The following is a 16,007-nucleotide window of genomic DNA, read 5'->3' as shown; positions in this document are numbered from 1 at the left end:
CAAGATTAGTTAGAGACGATGTAATGAGTCAGAAACAATGAATTAGGTGAGCAGCAAGAGAATGAAAGGAAGAATACTCCGACAGCAAGATCAACTCCATCTCTTGGCTTAACTAGCCAACATAATAAAAATCTAAATGGACTCGGGATGAACGAAGAAAGAATCAGGTACATCTGTCTTAAGACTCAAAAAATACAGAAAATAGCCCATCACAACAAAGCTAAACCACTGCTTTATAAATCACTTAAATTGCTATTTTTATCTTTTGTTCACAATTGTTTTTTAAATAAACCCATAATGTTGTTCCTACATCTTAAAGAGTCCATAAACAGTGAATAGTTAAAACCTAAACGTTTTATGTCAGATAGTCACCAGAGAGTCTCCACTCATGTGCGCCTATGAAAGATGGATCCTCAGTCTAAGTGAAGGCCATTTGGGCACAGCTGTGTCTAGGAATCTGAGTCACCCACTAATTATTTAGTACTAGCTGGAGAAAAATGTCAGACTGATAGACTCCCATCTGAGAGAACTGTAGTTTGGCAGAATCTGCTAAAATGATGGTTTACAGTGATAAGAAAGCCTCCAATGTGTCTATAATGTGGACAGCATGAATGGTGGTTACACTTAAGTCTCTGCTATTTGTGGATCAGACTGGTTTCATGGCTGTAATCTGAAACACACAAACACACACACACACACACACACACACACACACACACACAGAACCATATACATATACACACACTTCATATATATTTGAGTATACACATGAATATGCATATAACACTCTAGATATGCTATGTTTCTTAGTCATGACAGTTTTATATAAAGTAGGACAAAATTGAAAAGAAAAAGAAAAACCAGTAGCTATCAGAAAAACTTAGCCAAATAACAGAACAATAAGATTCTGGGAGCCAAAATATCTAAATAAAGCAGGAATGAATAGAGCAAACCCAGCACATTTTTACTGGATGCCTTTAAGACTAATTCATAAGTGTTCACCATTTTAAAAAGTTGACAAGTATACCAACTCCTGTTCTATGATAAATTTATAATTCCCAAGAGAAATAACCCAAGCTTAAAGAACAGATTTCAAAAGCAATAGAAAAGCTGCAATAGGTGAACCCAACAGTAAACCTGCTTTGCTTTTGGTAGAAATAAGGTAGCCAACTGAACTTTCAAACTAGAGCCAGAACTAACATGACTTAAAAAGAACAAATGAATATACAATATACAATGAAGCAAGCAAGATTACTCATCAACACTTAGTATAAAATTGCAGGAATAGAAGAATGAGATCTTTGTTACAATGTGTGTTATAACTTAGAAAAACAGAGATATTAAGTTTCCACTTGGGCTAGAAGACCAAATACACCCAGCTGTGCAGATGAAGCCTCTGGAAAGGCATTCAACACATTACTAAGGGCTCCTTTCCTTGATGCACTTTTGCAACTAAACAGCTTTGCATGTTTTATGCTGTGCACAGAACTAGCAGCAGATTGGTTAAAAACAGCTTGCATTTTCAACTTCCCATAATGTAAAGGACGCACCTTTTTCAGAAATGATCAGAATAAAATAAATATGTCTTTACACTTACGGGATAAAATTTTAGGCTGGACAGGCACCAGCGCCCCCATACTTCCCGTTTTTTTCATAAACCATATGACTTCCACATGCTGAGAGTGTTTTATGCTTTAGTCTGCAGTAAAGGCTTTACATCATTTTAATGTCCCAATACTCAAAACGCAACAGAATCAGCCCAGTGAATATAAGGAATATTCGGTGTACATGGAGCCATTTTTATCAGACTACTTACTAGCCAGAAAAAGTTTAACGAATGCTTTTCCCATAAATAGCTCCACAATTCCATTGATGAAAATAAACAAGAAGAAGATTCAAGGAAAGGGTAGATGAATAACATTCCTTTTTCTAGGTTGAGAAGTTTTAGTTTGTCATATGTAAAATGATTTTTAAACATTTAAAAATTCAGTATCTACTAGAATACATTTCAGAAAAACACAAATAAACAACTATTATGTTGTTACATGAATTTTCTTCCAGTTTTTGAAAATAAATGTTTCAGGTTAAGATTAAGCTTCAAACAAGTAATTCTGAAAATCCTCGTCTTCAACAAACCAAAGGCTGAGTTTGGAACAGCACTCTGTGTACAAAATTATATTTAGGTCCATTCATATACATAAAGCTCAACTTCATGCAAACAGTCCCCTTATCTGTGGGAATGATCAACAGCAGAAATTTCAAATCAAAGACTAAACCTGCCATAAAATCCCAGTGTATCTATCTATGGGACTTTCAGATGCTATGGAATCAAAAAGCCCATAGCTAATAGATGAAACATTCAAGAACTAATACATTCTTGAGCAAACACTTAAACACATGAAATTCTCAAGTCAAAATAGAAATGATCTCAATTATTCTTTTAGTGATTTAAAAGTCTATGATACCACAGAATCATCACAGAGTATGACTCAAGAAGTTGTATTTTGGACTAAGGAGTACAAAATGTATGATCTTAAATTCTCCTGGTGTAACATCATTAAATATTCAAGACTGTGAGAAACAAGAAATTGTTCGTTCCAAGCTTAATTGAAAAATAAAATAAAATTTTCCAAACTTGACTTATAAGCATAATACAACCAGATCTAGCAACTTAGCTGTGAAATTTTAGTAAGCTCAATGCAAAGCACCGCAAACCTAATGCAATAATGACTTGTGGCATAAATGCAAAATAACAACAAATTCGGGTCCTTTTCACTTAGCGATGCATTTTATAGTGAAACCACAAAAAAGCACAGCCCATATTAGCACAAACTAAGCAAAAAAAAAAAAAAAAAAAGTACAGGAGGTATTATGTCCATGAGGGAGAGAAATGTTCTGTGCCAAGGAAGGAAGGAAGGAAGGAAGGGGGTGGGGGAGGGAGTAAGCTAAGGAAAGATAGGAAAGAGAAGGCAAAGATTTCTATTATCTGCAGGTCCCCAGAAAAAGGAACACGTGACTATACCCTATATAACAGACGAGGCTTTTTTAAAGCTTCAGACAAAAATTAAAACGGCAATCACTTTTATCATTCAACTTTAGGTAGCATGTGTCTTTACTGCTAAGTGCATTCTCTGCTTCACTCACCCAACGCTTCCTCACTCTCCCATACCAGTTTTCAAGCAAATGTGACACAGAACAGGGTGGGGTAGAAGGAAAAAAAAAATACATGCAGCGCCTTTCAGCGCACCGTCAACCCTCTTCTCTGCAAATAATTTCCAACAGTTTTTTCAACTACGAAAATAAGTCGCCCTATCTACCTCAGGATACAGAGCAGACGTTCTGTCTCATTAGAAGACACAGATGCGTATAGCATTTAGCACTCGAGATTCCCAACCCCACGTTCCCGAATTTTAAATAACTGGCAAGCCACTGAGCATGAAGATGACAAGATGCCTCTACTTACTGTTTCGGGGGTGAAGGTGGGCGGAGGACTCCTTTCAAAGTAGCCCCAACAGTGTAACCAAAACACGGTTCCGGAATAAAATATTAAGAGACACTTTTCCTTTCCCACCTTTAGCTGCCGACTTGAGGAGGTAAAGATGCATCTCCACATCACATCATCTATACAGTCCTGCTGGGAGTTTGGGGTGGAGACTGGCCCAGAGAAGGGCACGGAGTGAGCTGGGCGCCAGACACTAACGAGTTACTGAGCCCCCAAACCATGCACAAGATCCACGGACCAAAAGTCCAGCCCGGGACTCACGCGTGCTTCCCAAACCCAGGCCGCTTATCTCTGACTCCAGCCATCTAACTTACCATCTACAGACATTCCTTCAAGACGATCCCAGCACCCAAGTACACGTCACAGTTTAAAACACAGCGAGGCACTCCCCAAACAAACCAGCACACCTCGAAACCACCTCACAGTTTCTCAAACTCCCAAGCAGGAAGACCCCCAACTCCAGGATTCAAACCTTCCGCCGGTCCTGGAGACCAGAGAGAAGTTAGGAAGCCATCGACGCCTCTCCACGTCCGCCTCTCACAAACTGCCCCACCCCACAGCCGGCGCACGGCCGCCCCCTCGGAAGTACCCCCACTTGCTCCCCTATGCTCAACCTGGCCACTCCAGAGACCCATCTGTGGCGCCTACTCACTTTCTCTCCCCTCAAATATCTCGACATTTTTTTCTCCTTAAAGTAATGAGAGAAGTGTGGAAAGAGACTTGAAGCAGTCCCGATTGCAAACGACCCCACTCACCTCGGAAATCCAGCTGAGAGTTCTCTGCACCCGGCTCAGCCCCCTCCCCAGCGTCCCAGTGCAAGGCTGAGGGAGGGAGGAAGAAGGCGGGAGGGGGGAGGGGATCTTCACCGCGGGGCGCCCTGCGGGAGGGGCTGAGGAGGGCTCCAAGCCCGCGCAGGAAGAGCGGAGGGGGGAGGGGAGGCCCCTATTTCCCAGTCTCCCCCTGAAAACCTCCCTTGTCTCAATCACATCAGACTGACTGTCTTTGTCTGGCTGACAACCGCCATATTGATAGCAACAGCCCCGCTCCCACCTGCTGCCGCTGGGCATCCCTGGGAGTTGTAGTTTCCGGTTCCCTAGAGGAAAAGCGCGAAGTGGAGGGTCTGAGGCTCTAGGGAACTACAGCATCCAGCAGGCACTGAGCCCATACGCCTTCCCACAGGGAGGAGGAGCGCTGGGATCTGAAGCCCTGCGGACTACATATCCCAGAATACCATGGATGCCAGACCCAGATGAGGGACATGATATCATGCTGGGATCGAAAGGAAGGATGAATTGGCGGCGGCGATGAATTTGAGCGGACCGAAGGAGGTGTTTAGAGAAAAAAGGGAAGAAAAGGAAAGACGCCCACCGTGCCCATGATACCTACTCTAAAACTACATTTCCCGTGAGGCTCTGGAAAGTACGTGAGAAGGGAAGACTCCAAGTCCCGCGATGCTCTCGGCCATAGAGCTTAAACCGGAAGACCCTTCCTTGTCTTGAGAAGTGAAGAGACTGGTTCTGTACAACCAAAAGTCCGATATGAAACTGGTGAGTTTCCGCTACTAAGTCAAAGGGCAAAGGTAATGCTATATCCTTTTGGACTCTGTCGCCTCCACCATGATTTGTCACGGAGGTAGGTCAGCAGTTAAAAATTGTAAAGTGAAGTGGACTGTGGCAAGCTGGGTTTTGCGATTGGGGTTTGAATTCCCTCTTGCACCCCACAGCCCTTGCATCTGTCAGGAGGTCCTCATTATTGTTTGGCAGATCTCTTTGGCCAAACATGAAGTTGTATGTTACATTTCTTCACCTTTGGGCTAAAGATGGGCTCCAAAACTTTGTTTTGGTCATGTTTCTCAGCCAGCACCTGAGAGTTATAATAGGTCATCAGCCCCTTTCCACTCAATGAGCCCTTGAGTAGACTACCTGCTGATGTTGCAAAGCTGGATTCGAGCTGAACAGAAAGTAGGAGCTGTCAGACAGAAGAGCTAAATGTCCTGTTCCTCCTAACTGCCTTTCAGACTACAAGAAAGTGATGTTAGAGAGTGGTGCCCTTGAAGGATTTAGGCAGAGCAATGTGGACGCATTCCGGTTCAGAGCCTAGGTGAAATGAACGGTTCCAGAAAAAAACGTGCCTCCCGGAGATGTCGCTGTGTGGCAAAACTCAAACATTTGGCTTACCGGCGGCCCTTTCAGATACTTGCTTTGCACCTTTTTACTGAGCACACCGTTCTAACAGGTTGTTTCATTAAAGCGTAATGAAACTAGTAATAGAGTAATAAGGACATTGAAAGCAGGTGTGAAAAGCTTGTCGTCAACCTCTTATACCCTACATTCTTGCTGCCTACGTATTGTAGAATCTTCATCATTGCTACTTGGAGATAAATACCCGAAGTATAGAGTGAAGCATGTTTGGCACGATCTGTTTAAGAGAGAAGTGCTGTGGAGACGTTTATTCCAGAACAACTCCCCCCAACCCCTTTGGCTTTTTATGACAGGACTTCTCTGTGTATCCCTGGCTATTTTGGAACTCTAAACTCAAGAGATCAGAACAATTTCTTTAGGAGGGTTTCAGAGTTTATGTAATTTTTGCTTTACTCATAAGATCTTCTTGCTTGACCTATAAACAGAGGTTAAAACAGGGAAGGAACAAATGAAAACTTAGCCTTTCCCTTTCAGAATCAAAAGCTTCTAACAAGAAGCCAGATGTGGCATGCACCTTTAATTCCAACACTCAGGAAGCAAAGGCAGGCAGACCTTTGAATTCCAGGACAGCCAGGGAAGTTATACAGAGAAATCTTGTCTAAAAAAAAAGAAAGAAAGAAAGAGAAGAAAAAGAGAAAAAAAAAAAACAAGAAAAGGAAGCGTTTCAATTATTAACACTTCCTCTCTCTTCCTTTTCAAACCAAGTGTAGATCCATTAATTAATACAACAATTACTGTCCACATATCAAAGTGGTTTCTCAGTAGACTACACTTGTTTGCTGCGCCTACCAAAGGGTTTGAATAAACTTTCTCAGGTTCTTAAGTTTTAGCTCTATTTGCTGCTTTAGGAATGTGAGGTTGGCTGTGTTCTTTTAAATAGGGACTGGGGATCCCTGTCAGTGCAGCATGGTTTCCTAGGATGCACACAATACGTTGGGTTTGATCTTAGGCACGAGTGTAATGAATTACATTGTGAAACGTACATACTTTCAAACAAATTCTTGTTTTTGATATAAGACTTTTCCAAGTGCCTTTTCCCCGAGGCACATGAGGAATAGCCACATCTCATTGATTTTTCCCCCCTTAATGAAAATTTCTTGAATCGATTTATTTTTCTGTCTTCTTACTAATACTGCTTTTGTGGTGGTTCATTTCACTTGGCATTTGGAATTCAATAAGACCTTTCATCCTGATTAGGTTTTGTTATTGTCGCTTTTTGTTTTTACACAAAGCTAGAGTTACCTGGGAAGAGGGACCTTAAATGAGAAAATGCCTCTATTTAGTCTGTAGGGCATTTTCTTGATTGAGGACTGATGTAGAGGGGTCAGCCCACAGTTTGTGGCACTATCCCTAGGCAGATGTTCCTGAAGCTGATAAGAAAGCAAGCTGAGCAAGCTTCGGGGCGCAAGTAATAGTCTTCCTCCCTGGCCTGTTTCAGTTGCTGCCTGCAAGCCCTGACTTCCCTTCATGATAAACTGTGGTCAGAATATATAAGTCTTAAACTCTTTGCCTCCTTTTGGTCATAGTGGGTGTTATTGTTTTTTGTGTTTGTTTTGTTTGTGTGTTGCTTTTTGTTTTTGGTTTGCCTTTAGTTTTGTTTTGTCTTGAGACAGGGTCTTGATATGTACTAGATATATAGCTCTGGCCTTCTTGGAACTCACTCTGCAAACCACACTGGCCTTGTACTCCCATTACTCCACCTGCCTCTGCCTTCCAAACGCTGGGATTAAGGGTGTGCGTCACCACATTTAGCTTGGTCTTGGTGGTTTATCACAGCAATGGAAAGCAAATGAGAAACCTTCTAAATGTCCTCTCGGCGTTCAGTCTTCATCTCTTCTGGGGAATCTCAGCTTTTTTTGTTGTTTTTTTGTTTTCAATTGCAGGCTCCCCTTGCCCCCCCCGCCCCCCGCCTCCCAAAAAAATAGTACCTTCTTTTGCAGTTCAGGTAAACTCATAATCTTTATCTTGGTTGACTTATGGGGAATATGGTCCCACTTCTGTCTCCACTGTAGTCTTAACTAGCCTTTACCGTGATGTCTTTATTCAGATCATGTAGGATGTTTCCCAGTTCTTTTGAGTTCACTCTGTTCTCTTTTGTCTTTGGAGATTTAAGTGTGTTCAATTACCTACCTGCCATATTACATCTTTTCTTAGTGTCTTCACATATTCAGGACACTGTTTGTATCATAATTTTTCAAGAGTTTCTTGAATTAGCACCCCTGGTACATGTTTCCACGGCAGGAAACATGTTTGTCTTTGTGTTTGTCTTCCCTGATGTAGACATTGTATTCCCAGAGACTTAACACCGTTTGTGACTTTACTACAACATGAGTAATTTCTCAGTCTATCAAGTTATGTGGGGAATGTCGGTAAAATGCTAAAGGGTGAATTTTAGATTATAATAGATAATAACATGAGGGAAAATACTAATTTCTACTTTCTAAAAAGCATATTTTGGTTTGGGTGGGGCTGCCTGATATGTCTGTGTACCACATGCATGCAGTCCCCACAGAGGCCAGAAGGGGGCATTAGATCCCCTGGCACTGGAGTTAAGATAGCTGTGAATCACCGTGTAGGTTCAGGGAACTGAACCCAGGTCCCTCCGGAAGAGTAATAAATGCTCCTAACTGAGCCAGCTCTCCTGCCTTCATCACCGCCTCTTACAGAGCAGTCACTGTGTGACATTCAGCGCGCTGTTAGCCCAGTGCATCCTTTGACCTACATGGTGACATTCTATTCTGCAGATTAAAAATACGAGCTTCTGGGAAGTGAAGGAAGAGACTCCAAGTTAAGCAGATTAAAAGTGAGAAAGCAGGATCTGAGTCTTCCCCCGGCTAAGAGTCTGCTGCTCAGGAAGGGCAGAGTGGGGAGCTCCTGCACTGCGGCAGCACAGGGCAGCATTGACACTCAGAGCTGTGAAAACTGGGACACTAGCTGCAAATTAGAGTCTGTTTCACTTACAACCTTTTTAAAATTTATTTATTATATCTAAGTACACGGTTGCTGTCTTCAGACACATCAGAAGAGGGCATCGGATCCCATTACAGATGGTTGTGAGCCACTGTGTGGTTGTGGGATTTGAACTCAGGCCCTCTGGAAGAGCAGTCAATGCTCTTAACCGCTGAACCATTTCTCCAGCCCCAGTTACAATCTTTAAAAAGGTTATTAGTGTTGAGGATAGTAGCACATTTCTGTGATCCTGTCACAGAGGCAGAGTGATCTCAAGTTCCAGACCAACCTAAGATGGTGAGACCCCCATCTAAAAAACTTACTGGTAAAACAATTAAGGTTTTAAAATCTCCTTTGTCATCAAACAGGCCCCACGCCACACCTGCTGGGTGAAGCTAGTGTTCTTTTGGGTTTGTTTTTATTTTGAAAGAGGAACTCTGCAACCCCCCTGACCTGGAACTCACTCTGGCTCAGCTGACTCAGAAGTGCAAGGATCAGCTGATGCTTTGGTTCCCCACCCCCCTCGGGTTAAAGCAGCTTGTTTGGTGGGATTTTTGTCTTCTAACTTTACACTTCACTTCTAATGAATATTTGTTTGCACTGATATAGATGAGCGAGTGCCTGCTTATCTGTGTGTGTACCATGTGCATGCAGGAGCCCAAGGAGGCCATGGGAGATGCTGGATCCCCAGGAACTAGAATTATAAGCTACCCCATAAGGATCCGGGGACACAAACCCCAGTCCTTTTCTAGAGCAGCAAGTGTTCTTAACCACTAAACCATCTCTCCATCCCCTTGCACCTCACTGTCTCTTTAAAAATGTATTTGATTATTTTGTGTGTGTGAGAATTTTGCTCCCATACATGTCTGTACACAATTTGTACGTCTGGTACCCAAACAGGACAGAAGAGGGAACTGTATCCCCAGGAACTCAGGTTATAGACAGTTGTGAGCTGTCATGTGTGTGCTGGGAGTCAGACCCAGGTCAGCTCCTCTGGAAGAACAGTGCTACTCTTAACCACTGGGCCGTCTCTCCAGCTCCTCAAATATCACATTGATGATGGCTCTTTATATGCACACTGAAGACACTGAATCCCATTTGAAGAGTTCCTAGTTAGATACTAACTCAAAGAATTTAATGACTGACTATGTTTGTAATATTATACATTATTCTGGCAGCTTTACCAGAATAACTTCATTGGCATTTCCAATTATAATCCTTTTAGGAGAGATTGGAAATATATCTTCTAAATGGGCACATTTTAGAGCACAGTTCCCTTTTAGTGTAGGTGGAGCCTAATCAGATACAACCTAGTGGTCAGTCAGCTAAATGACGGAAGTAGAAGTTACCAAAGTCCCTCGCCATAAAGTACACTGAGCAGACTGACCTCGAGTGAGCTTAAACACAGTGGGGGGAGTCTGGTGGTGAAGTGGGGTGATAGCTTGTTTGAAGTTGAGGGTGCAGGATCTCTCTGAGCTAGTTCCAGTGACTGACAGACTCTCCCTGCATATCCAGTCCCCAGATATTTATTATGCAACCACAGTATACCCCTAACTTTTAGTTTCAACACTTTCCACTTGACCCCAAAAAGCTGTGCATGGAATTACTTACAATTTTGCTGAGCCATAAGTCTGAATGTGACTTTGGGACTAATGGCACCCTTGTGAGTGAGGCAGGCACCTTGGCTCTTGACAGCTGTTGTCACTCTCTTGTTAAAGGACTGAAAGGGAAGTCATTGTGATCTCCATTATAGTGTACTGACTGAATTCCATGAGGGGAATTGTATATTACTGTTGCATTTACACATTTACAACTTGGAAAGGCCACAGACTGCACCTAAGCTCTAGGGCTGCTCTTTGTGCAAAACTGTTTGAGTTTTACCTGTTTGAACTCACCATTGCTCCTGGGAAAACAGGTGGAACGGATAAATAAATTTATGAATCAGTTCAGTAGGGGATGAGCAGAACTCCAAGTTCAGCTGTAGCTTATATAGAAGGCCTTTGTTTAAAACAGCAAATCCTGCCCCAAGGTCATTTAACAAATCATAAGGGGTTAGAGTATGGTTTATTCTCACCTTGCGTAGACATTCCTGGCTTCTCCTTGACAGAGTGACAAATTCTTCTGACTTTCTTGATCATGAATCCGGAGTATAACATCTTTCTCAGTAAGTGATAGTCCTTCAAAATCTCACCAGAAATTGCTGCCTGTGTTGCAGTTTGACTGTTAAAATGTCAACCTGATTTCAGGGGGTTCTGTTTCTCCTCTCCAGTTGATTAGTGCGCCCTCCTGTGTCCCTCTGATGTAATGTCTCGTCAAGCCTTTTAAACAATGGGATTTTATCACAGCCCCAGTAAGACAGCTGTTTTCCTTTCTTAATTTCCTCAAGCTCTGTAAAAGGCTTATGTGGCATTTAGCCTTACAACACACCTAATATGGTAGTGCCCCATGATAAAAGTGGACATTTTGCATTCGAGAATTCTAAAAGTAAGTAACTGCCGTAGTGGCTTACGCTGAGAACTCAGAGCCCTTGCCATTTCCTCTGATGGTCAGCAGTGTATTTTTGAGAGACAGCCCACAGCAGGGAGGGAACAGTCTCCCTCCCAACTCAGGGAAACATAGCCATTCCTGGTGGAAAATTGGTTTCTAGCTTACCGTATATCAACATAGATCCAAGTATAAACCATCCCCCATGTCCTGTCTTCACTCATTCAGTCAGCAAATCTTGAACACCTCTTTTGTTCTAAGCATTGCTCAGGGGACTGGAATAGTGCAGAGATCAGAATAGATGTATTTCCTACCTCTGAAATATAGCTTGCTGTAGGATCCAGACAGTGTTAAGGTTCATGCCGTGATTTAGCTGTATTTTGATCACTGGCTCAAGTATTCTTGTAAAATAGTGAAGATTTTAGTTTCACTTATAGTCAGTACTGTGCCTTCTTAAAATCTTTGTAATGTCTGGCTGCCACTAGCTTTCCGTTATTCTGGTAATGTGTGAGAAAGCTGTTGCCTTTCTTTTTATGAGTGTAACCATCTCCTTTCCAACGTCCTTGCCCCTTACCCGCCTGCTGCAGACCTTCTTCAAATGTAGCAAACATGCCTATGGTAGGAATTGTGCACATGGAAAGACATCTCAGAAAGGGCGACTGGGAAGCAGAGCAGTGATGCAGATTCAAGGCCAGCCAGGTCTACACAGTGAACAGAGGCCAACAAGAGATACTGAGTATGACTCTGCTTCCCTCCCCCTTTTAGCCAAACAAACAAGTCAATAAATAGTGTGGTGCCATAAGTAATCTTTAAAAAACATTTTCAGGAGATCTCTACTGTTGTTTTAAAAATATTAATGTGTGATTGTTAGGTGTTAAGGGGAACAGAATTATGGGTTTAAGCAGGTAAATAAGGGATGTGAGCCACAAAGATCCTCCAGAGCTCCAAAAAACCAGCAGCTAGAAGCTTAGAGTTGACTTACTAGGCAGGGCTACAAAGAGGACTGAAGCCAGAGGCTCTGTGGAAAGGTAGGACTTGGAAAGGGACTAGAGGACACTTTTTATTTTATGTGTGAATGTTTTGCATGCATGTATGTCTGTGTGAGAGACCAGATCTTGGGTTCAGATTCCATCTTAGAGAACCTGACCTAGGGTTAAACTCCAGTTAACCAGCAAACCAACACACCTAGCACCAGCTCCCAGGTTACTCCTAAACAAGCCTGGGAACTTCTCTCCCTAACAACCACCAATCAAGAGGAAAGTACAAGTAACTTTATGATTTGGCTCCCAGCACCAGCCGGTTATTTTAAAGGGCAACAAAATTCCACAGTAGCCCCCCCCCCCACTGTGGTGCGTGCCGGGCTGGAAACCCCCTTGCTTGTTTGCTCACCTCTATAAATGTTTGCTTGAAGCGGGGCTTCACCTTGTCCTGCATCGGGTCGGCAGTGAGCCCAAGCTGGAGCTCCGTACAAAGCCCCAGTGCGGCAGCATCAGAGTCGGCTCCTTGGTGCTCTTTTGGGGTTTGCAGATGGGCACAACTTGTGTACCATTCACTCGGGTGTCCTATGCGGTCAGAGCAGCCATCAGATCCACTGGGATTGAAGTTACAGGCAGTCCTGAGTTTGGGGGATAGAGCAGTTGTTCTCTGCAAGAAGAGCTCTTAACTGCTAAGCCATCTCTCCAGCCCCTAGAAAAAAACTTGTAAGAGAAGAGTCAACTTCAGAGCCTCAGGATGTTCACTGACCAAGATGAAGAACTTACTGTGAGAAAAACAAGTTTAAGTCACCCCATGTGGCTTTAAAAATCTCAGATGTGTATTGAAGTCACAACTAAGTGAGCTTTTGCTCCCTCATAGATGGATAGTTGGGCAGACGACATTCACAAAAGCATCTCTTCAATATAAACTGTGAAATTAATGCCCCTTTTTGCTCTTAACGGTTTTTGATCATTCATATTTATAAAGGAATTGAGAAAGTTTAATTTCAGACTTATAGCTTAAGCCCATACTGTCTTTTCCTAAGTTTATCTGTATGTTCCTTTTTCATTAAAATAAAAAGTATACGTGGTGATTAGTGTCTGTTGTCAGCTTGACGGAGTCTAGAATCACCTGGAAGATTATTAATCCCAAAGGTGGGAGGAGAAAGACCACAGACCCAAATCATCACAGCCAAGTTAATTAAAGCATGCAATTAATTAAAGCAAGCTTTTTGATTCTTGTTCAAAGGCTGTCTCCCCCTAAGATAGGCATTTGAGAAGTTGGCATTAGATGTGAGGAAGACAAGAGATTGTTGTTGTTGGGTTCTGTTTGTTTTGGAGTTTTTACTTGGTTTGATTTTTGAGACCAAATTTGTGTAACCATCTGGCTGTCCTAGAACTCCCTTTGTAGATTAGGCTGACCTTGAACTCACAGACATCCTCCTCTGCCTCCCAAGTGATGGGATTAAAGGCATATATTACCATGGCTTGCTAAAACAAGATTTTTATAGCTCAGAGGCATAGGGTTTACAAATTTGGGGGATTTGGTGGGCAAAGTAGGCCAGGTTACCAGAACAGAACGTAAGCATAACAAGGTAGAACCTAGTTTGTCTTTACTTTGAGATGGCTTTTAAGCCTAAAATGGAGGCAAACTGGTTCTGCACGATCGGCCTCTCTCTGGGCATGCCTTGCATGGAAAAGGGAAGCCTTGCTCACTATGGGTGGATCATGAATCCTGGGCTGTATAAAACGGGAAGAGCCACCTGAGCATCAGTAAGAATACATCTGTCCCTCTCCAGTCCTGACTGTCAATACAATATGACAGCTACTTTGGGTCCATGTTGCCATAAATTCCCTGCCATAATGGTTTGTACCTTGAACAATGGCCAGAATGAACCCAGTCTCCCTTCAGTTGCCTTTGTAGGGTGTGTGCCTCAGCAGCCGAAGAGGCCTTCTATTTAAGGTTCCTTCCAACGATATCTGGGATATCTGGGAAATAGGGATATAAAATGGTAGTTTTAACAAAGGAGATTATATTTTCTTAAGTTTTTTTATATTTCAGATAGTTTTATTAAGTATTATGTATCATGAAACACATGTATTTAAAGAGTCAAATATATTAGGTTTTTGGTTTGGTTTGGTTTTTAAATTTACAGGGTTACCCATCCATCACTGCAATTTCTCTAAAAAGATCTCTTATTCGTCAACTTCTGGGGCCCTGGAGACTTACCTCTCCTAGCCTTTTCATACAAATTGGTTCGTATACTGCAGTCTTTTATGTCTGACTGCTTTCACCACAGTGCCCAGCTGTGGGAAGATTTTAATCAGCATGTCCAGCTTCACTTACTCTAAGGCTTTGTGCACTGATGTACCATTTAACCACTTTTAAGTAAACAATGCAATAGTATTAAGTACTTTCACATTGTTATACAACACTGACCATACATTTCTAAAAAAAATTCTTAGACTGTACACATTAAATATTACCCACTTCCCACTCCCCTCGGCCTCTGCTTGTCGGCCATTGTCTTTTCTGTCCCTGTGAATCTGGCTGCTCTTAGGACCTTGTCAGTAGTCATACAGTGTATGTGTTCTCACTGGCTTAGATCACTTAGCAGTGTTTTCAGGATTCTCCCATGTTATCACACATGCCACAGTTTCCTTCTTAAAGGTTGAGGGATGTTCTATAATACAGACAATATTCGGTTTAATCAGACCTTTTGCCTAATTCAGACACTGAATAAAAATACCTGTTCAAATTCTTGTTCTCAGTTTGCTTGTGTATTGTTTTTGTTTTCAATATGTACTCAGAAATGAAATTGTTAAATCACCCAGGATTCTGAGTTTAATGTATTGAGGAGCTCATGGTAGCTGTACCTGCACCCTTTTATAATTTCACCAAGTAATGCACAAGGTTTCTGATTTCTCCACATTCTTGTTAATATTCCTTTCCTGTCTGGGCTGATGTTTTAGAGATGGCCATCCTGTATGTGGTAGTTCTAATTTGCATTTCCCTAATGATTATGCTGAGACTTCCTGCCTGCACATTTTTTGTTTTGTTTTTGTAGTGCATGCATATTGTTTTGTTAGCTTTTAGTTTTGAAAACAAACTGAATGTGTAAAAATATAATAACAAAGCGACAAGGCTCTGTCTGGACTGGTGTGGTGGCACAGTGTAACCCCAGAAGTCAGGTGAGGACCGGAGGTTTAGGAATTCAAGGTCATCCTGAGCTACACAGTCATTTTAGTCCAGCCTAGACTACTTAAAACCCCATCTAAAAAGTCAAAAGCCAAACTAATTCCCTCGAGGCTGAAGAGATGGCTCAGTGCTTAACAATAGTTGGTGCTCTTACAGAGGACCTGAGTTCAGTTTCAAGCACCCACATCAGATTTGAACTCACAGAGATCTACCTGCCACTACCTCCTGGGAGCTGGGATTAAAGGCATGCATCACTACTGTCTGGTTTAGTATTTCTTTAACTTATTGAGCCAAAGGACAAGAAATCGTATCTTTTACTTAAATCATTTTACTGCCTCCAGTTCCAAAGAACCCAAGGCCGCCTTCTGGCCTCTGTGGCCTCAGTGGGCACCAGGTATGCGTATGATGTACAGTCATGAATGCAGGCAAAACACCCATGCATATAACATAAAGGTAAATAAGTCTGTGTGTGTGTGTGTGTGTGTGTGTGTGTGTGTGTGTGAATATTCCCTCCTACTCTATCCTGTTCCCTGAACAACTTCATTGTTTAGTTTCTTGAGTATCCTGGAGACAGTCTATGGGCTTATGTACATAAGTACAATTAAAATTTTCTCTTTTGGATAAATGATGATAGTGTTGATATTTTATGTGGCTTGTTGTTTTGTCATGAGTTAGAAATGTACAGATCTTTTCCTATC

The 16,007-nt window shown here is 42.2% G+C and overlaps 2 protein-coding genes across 15 annotated transcripts in view; one reads left to right on the top strand and one right to left on the bottom strand.

Annotated features, from left to right (window-relative positions):
* The window catches only part of HMBOX1 (homeobox containing 1), a 127,807-nt gene extending 123,305 nt beyond the window's left edge, over positions 1-4,502 (bottom strand). For all 14 annotated transcript variants that reach the window (XM_080926280.1, XM_080926287.1, XM_080926288.1 and 11 more), the window contains exon 1: positions 4,258-4,502. The gene's annotated coding sequence lies outside the window, so the exon portion shown is untranslated. The remainder of the gene's footprint in view (positions 1-4,257) is intronic.
* A 446-nt stretch (positions 4,503-4,948) lies between these two features.
* The window catches only part of INTS9 (integrator complex subunit 9), an 82,538-nt gene continuing 71,479 nt past the window's right edge, over positions 4,949-16,007 (top strand). Inside the window, exon 1 of the mRNA XM_080926121.1 lies at positions 4,949-5,049. Within this exon, the coding sequence (XP_080782247.1) occupies positions 5,041-5,049 (9 nt within the window). The 5' untranslated portion in view covers positions 4,949-5,040. The remainder of the gene's footprint in view (positions 5,050-16,007) is intronic.

Source organism: Micromys minutus, assembly GCF_963924665.1.
Source record: "Micromys minutus genome assembly, chromosome: 12".
Classification (NCBI taxonomy): domain Eukaryota; kingdom Metazoa; phylum Chordata; class Mammalia; order Rodentia; family Muridae; genus Micromys; species Micromys minutus.
This window is presented reverse-complemented; position numbering and strand designations above follow the sequence as displayed.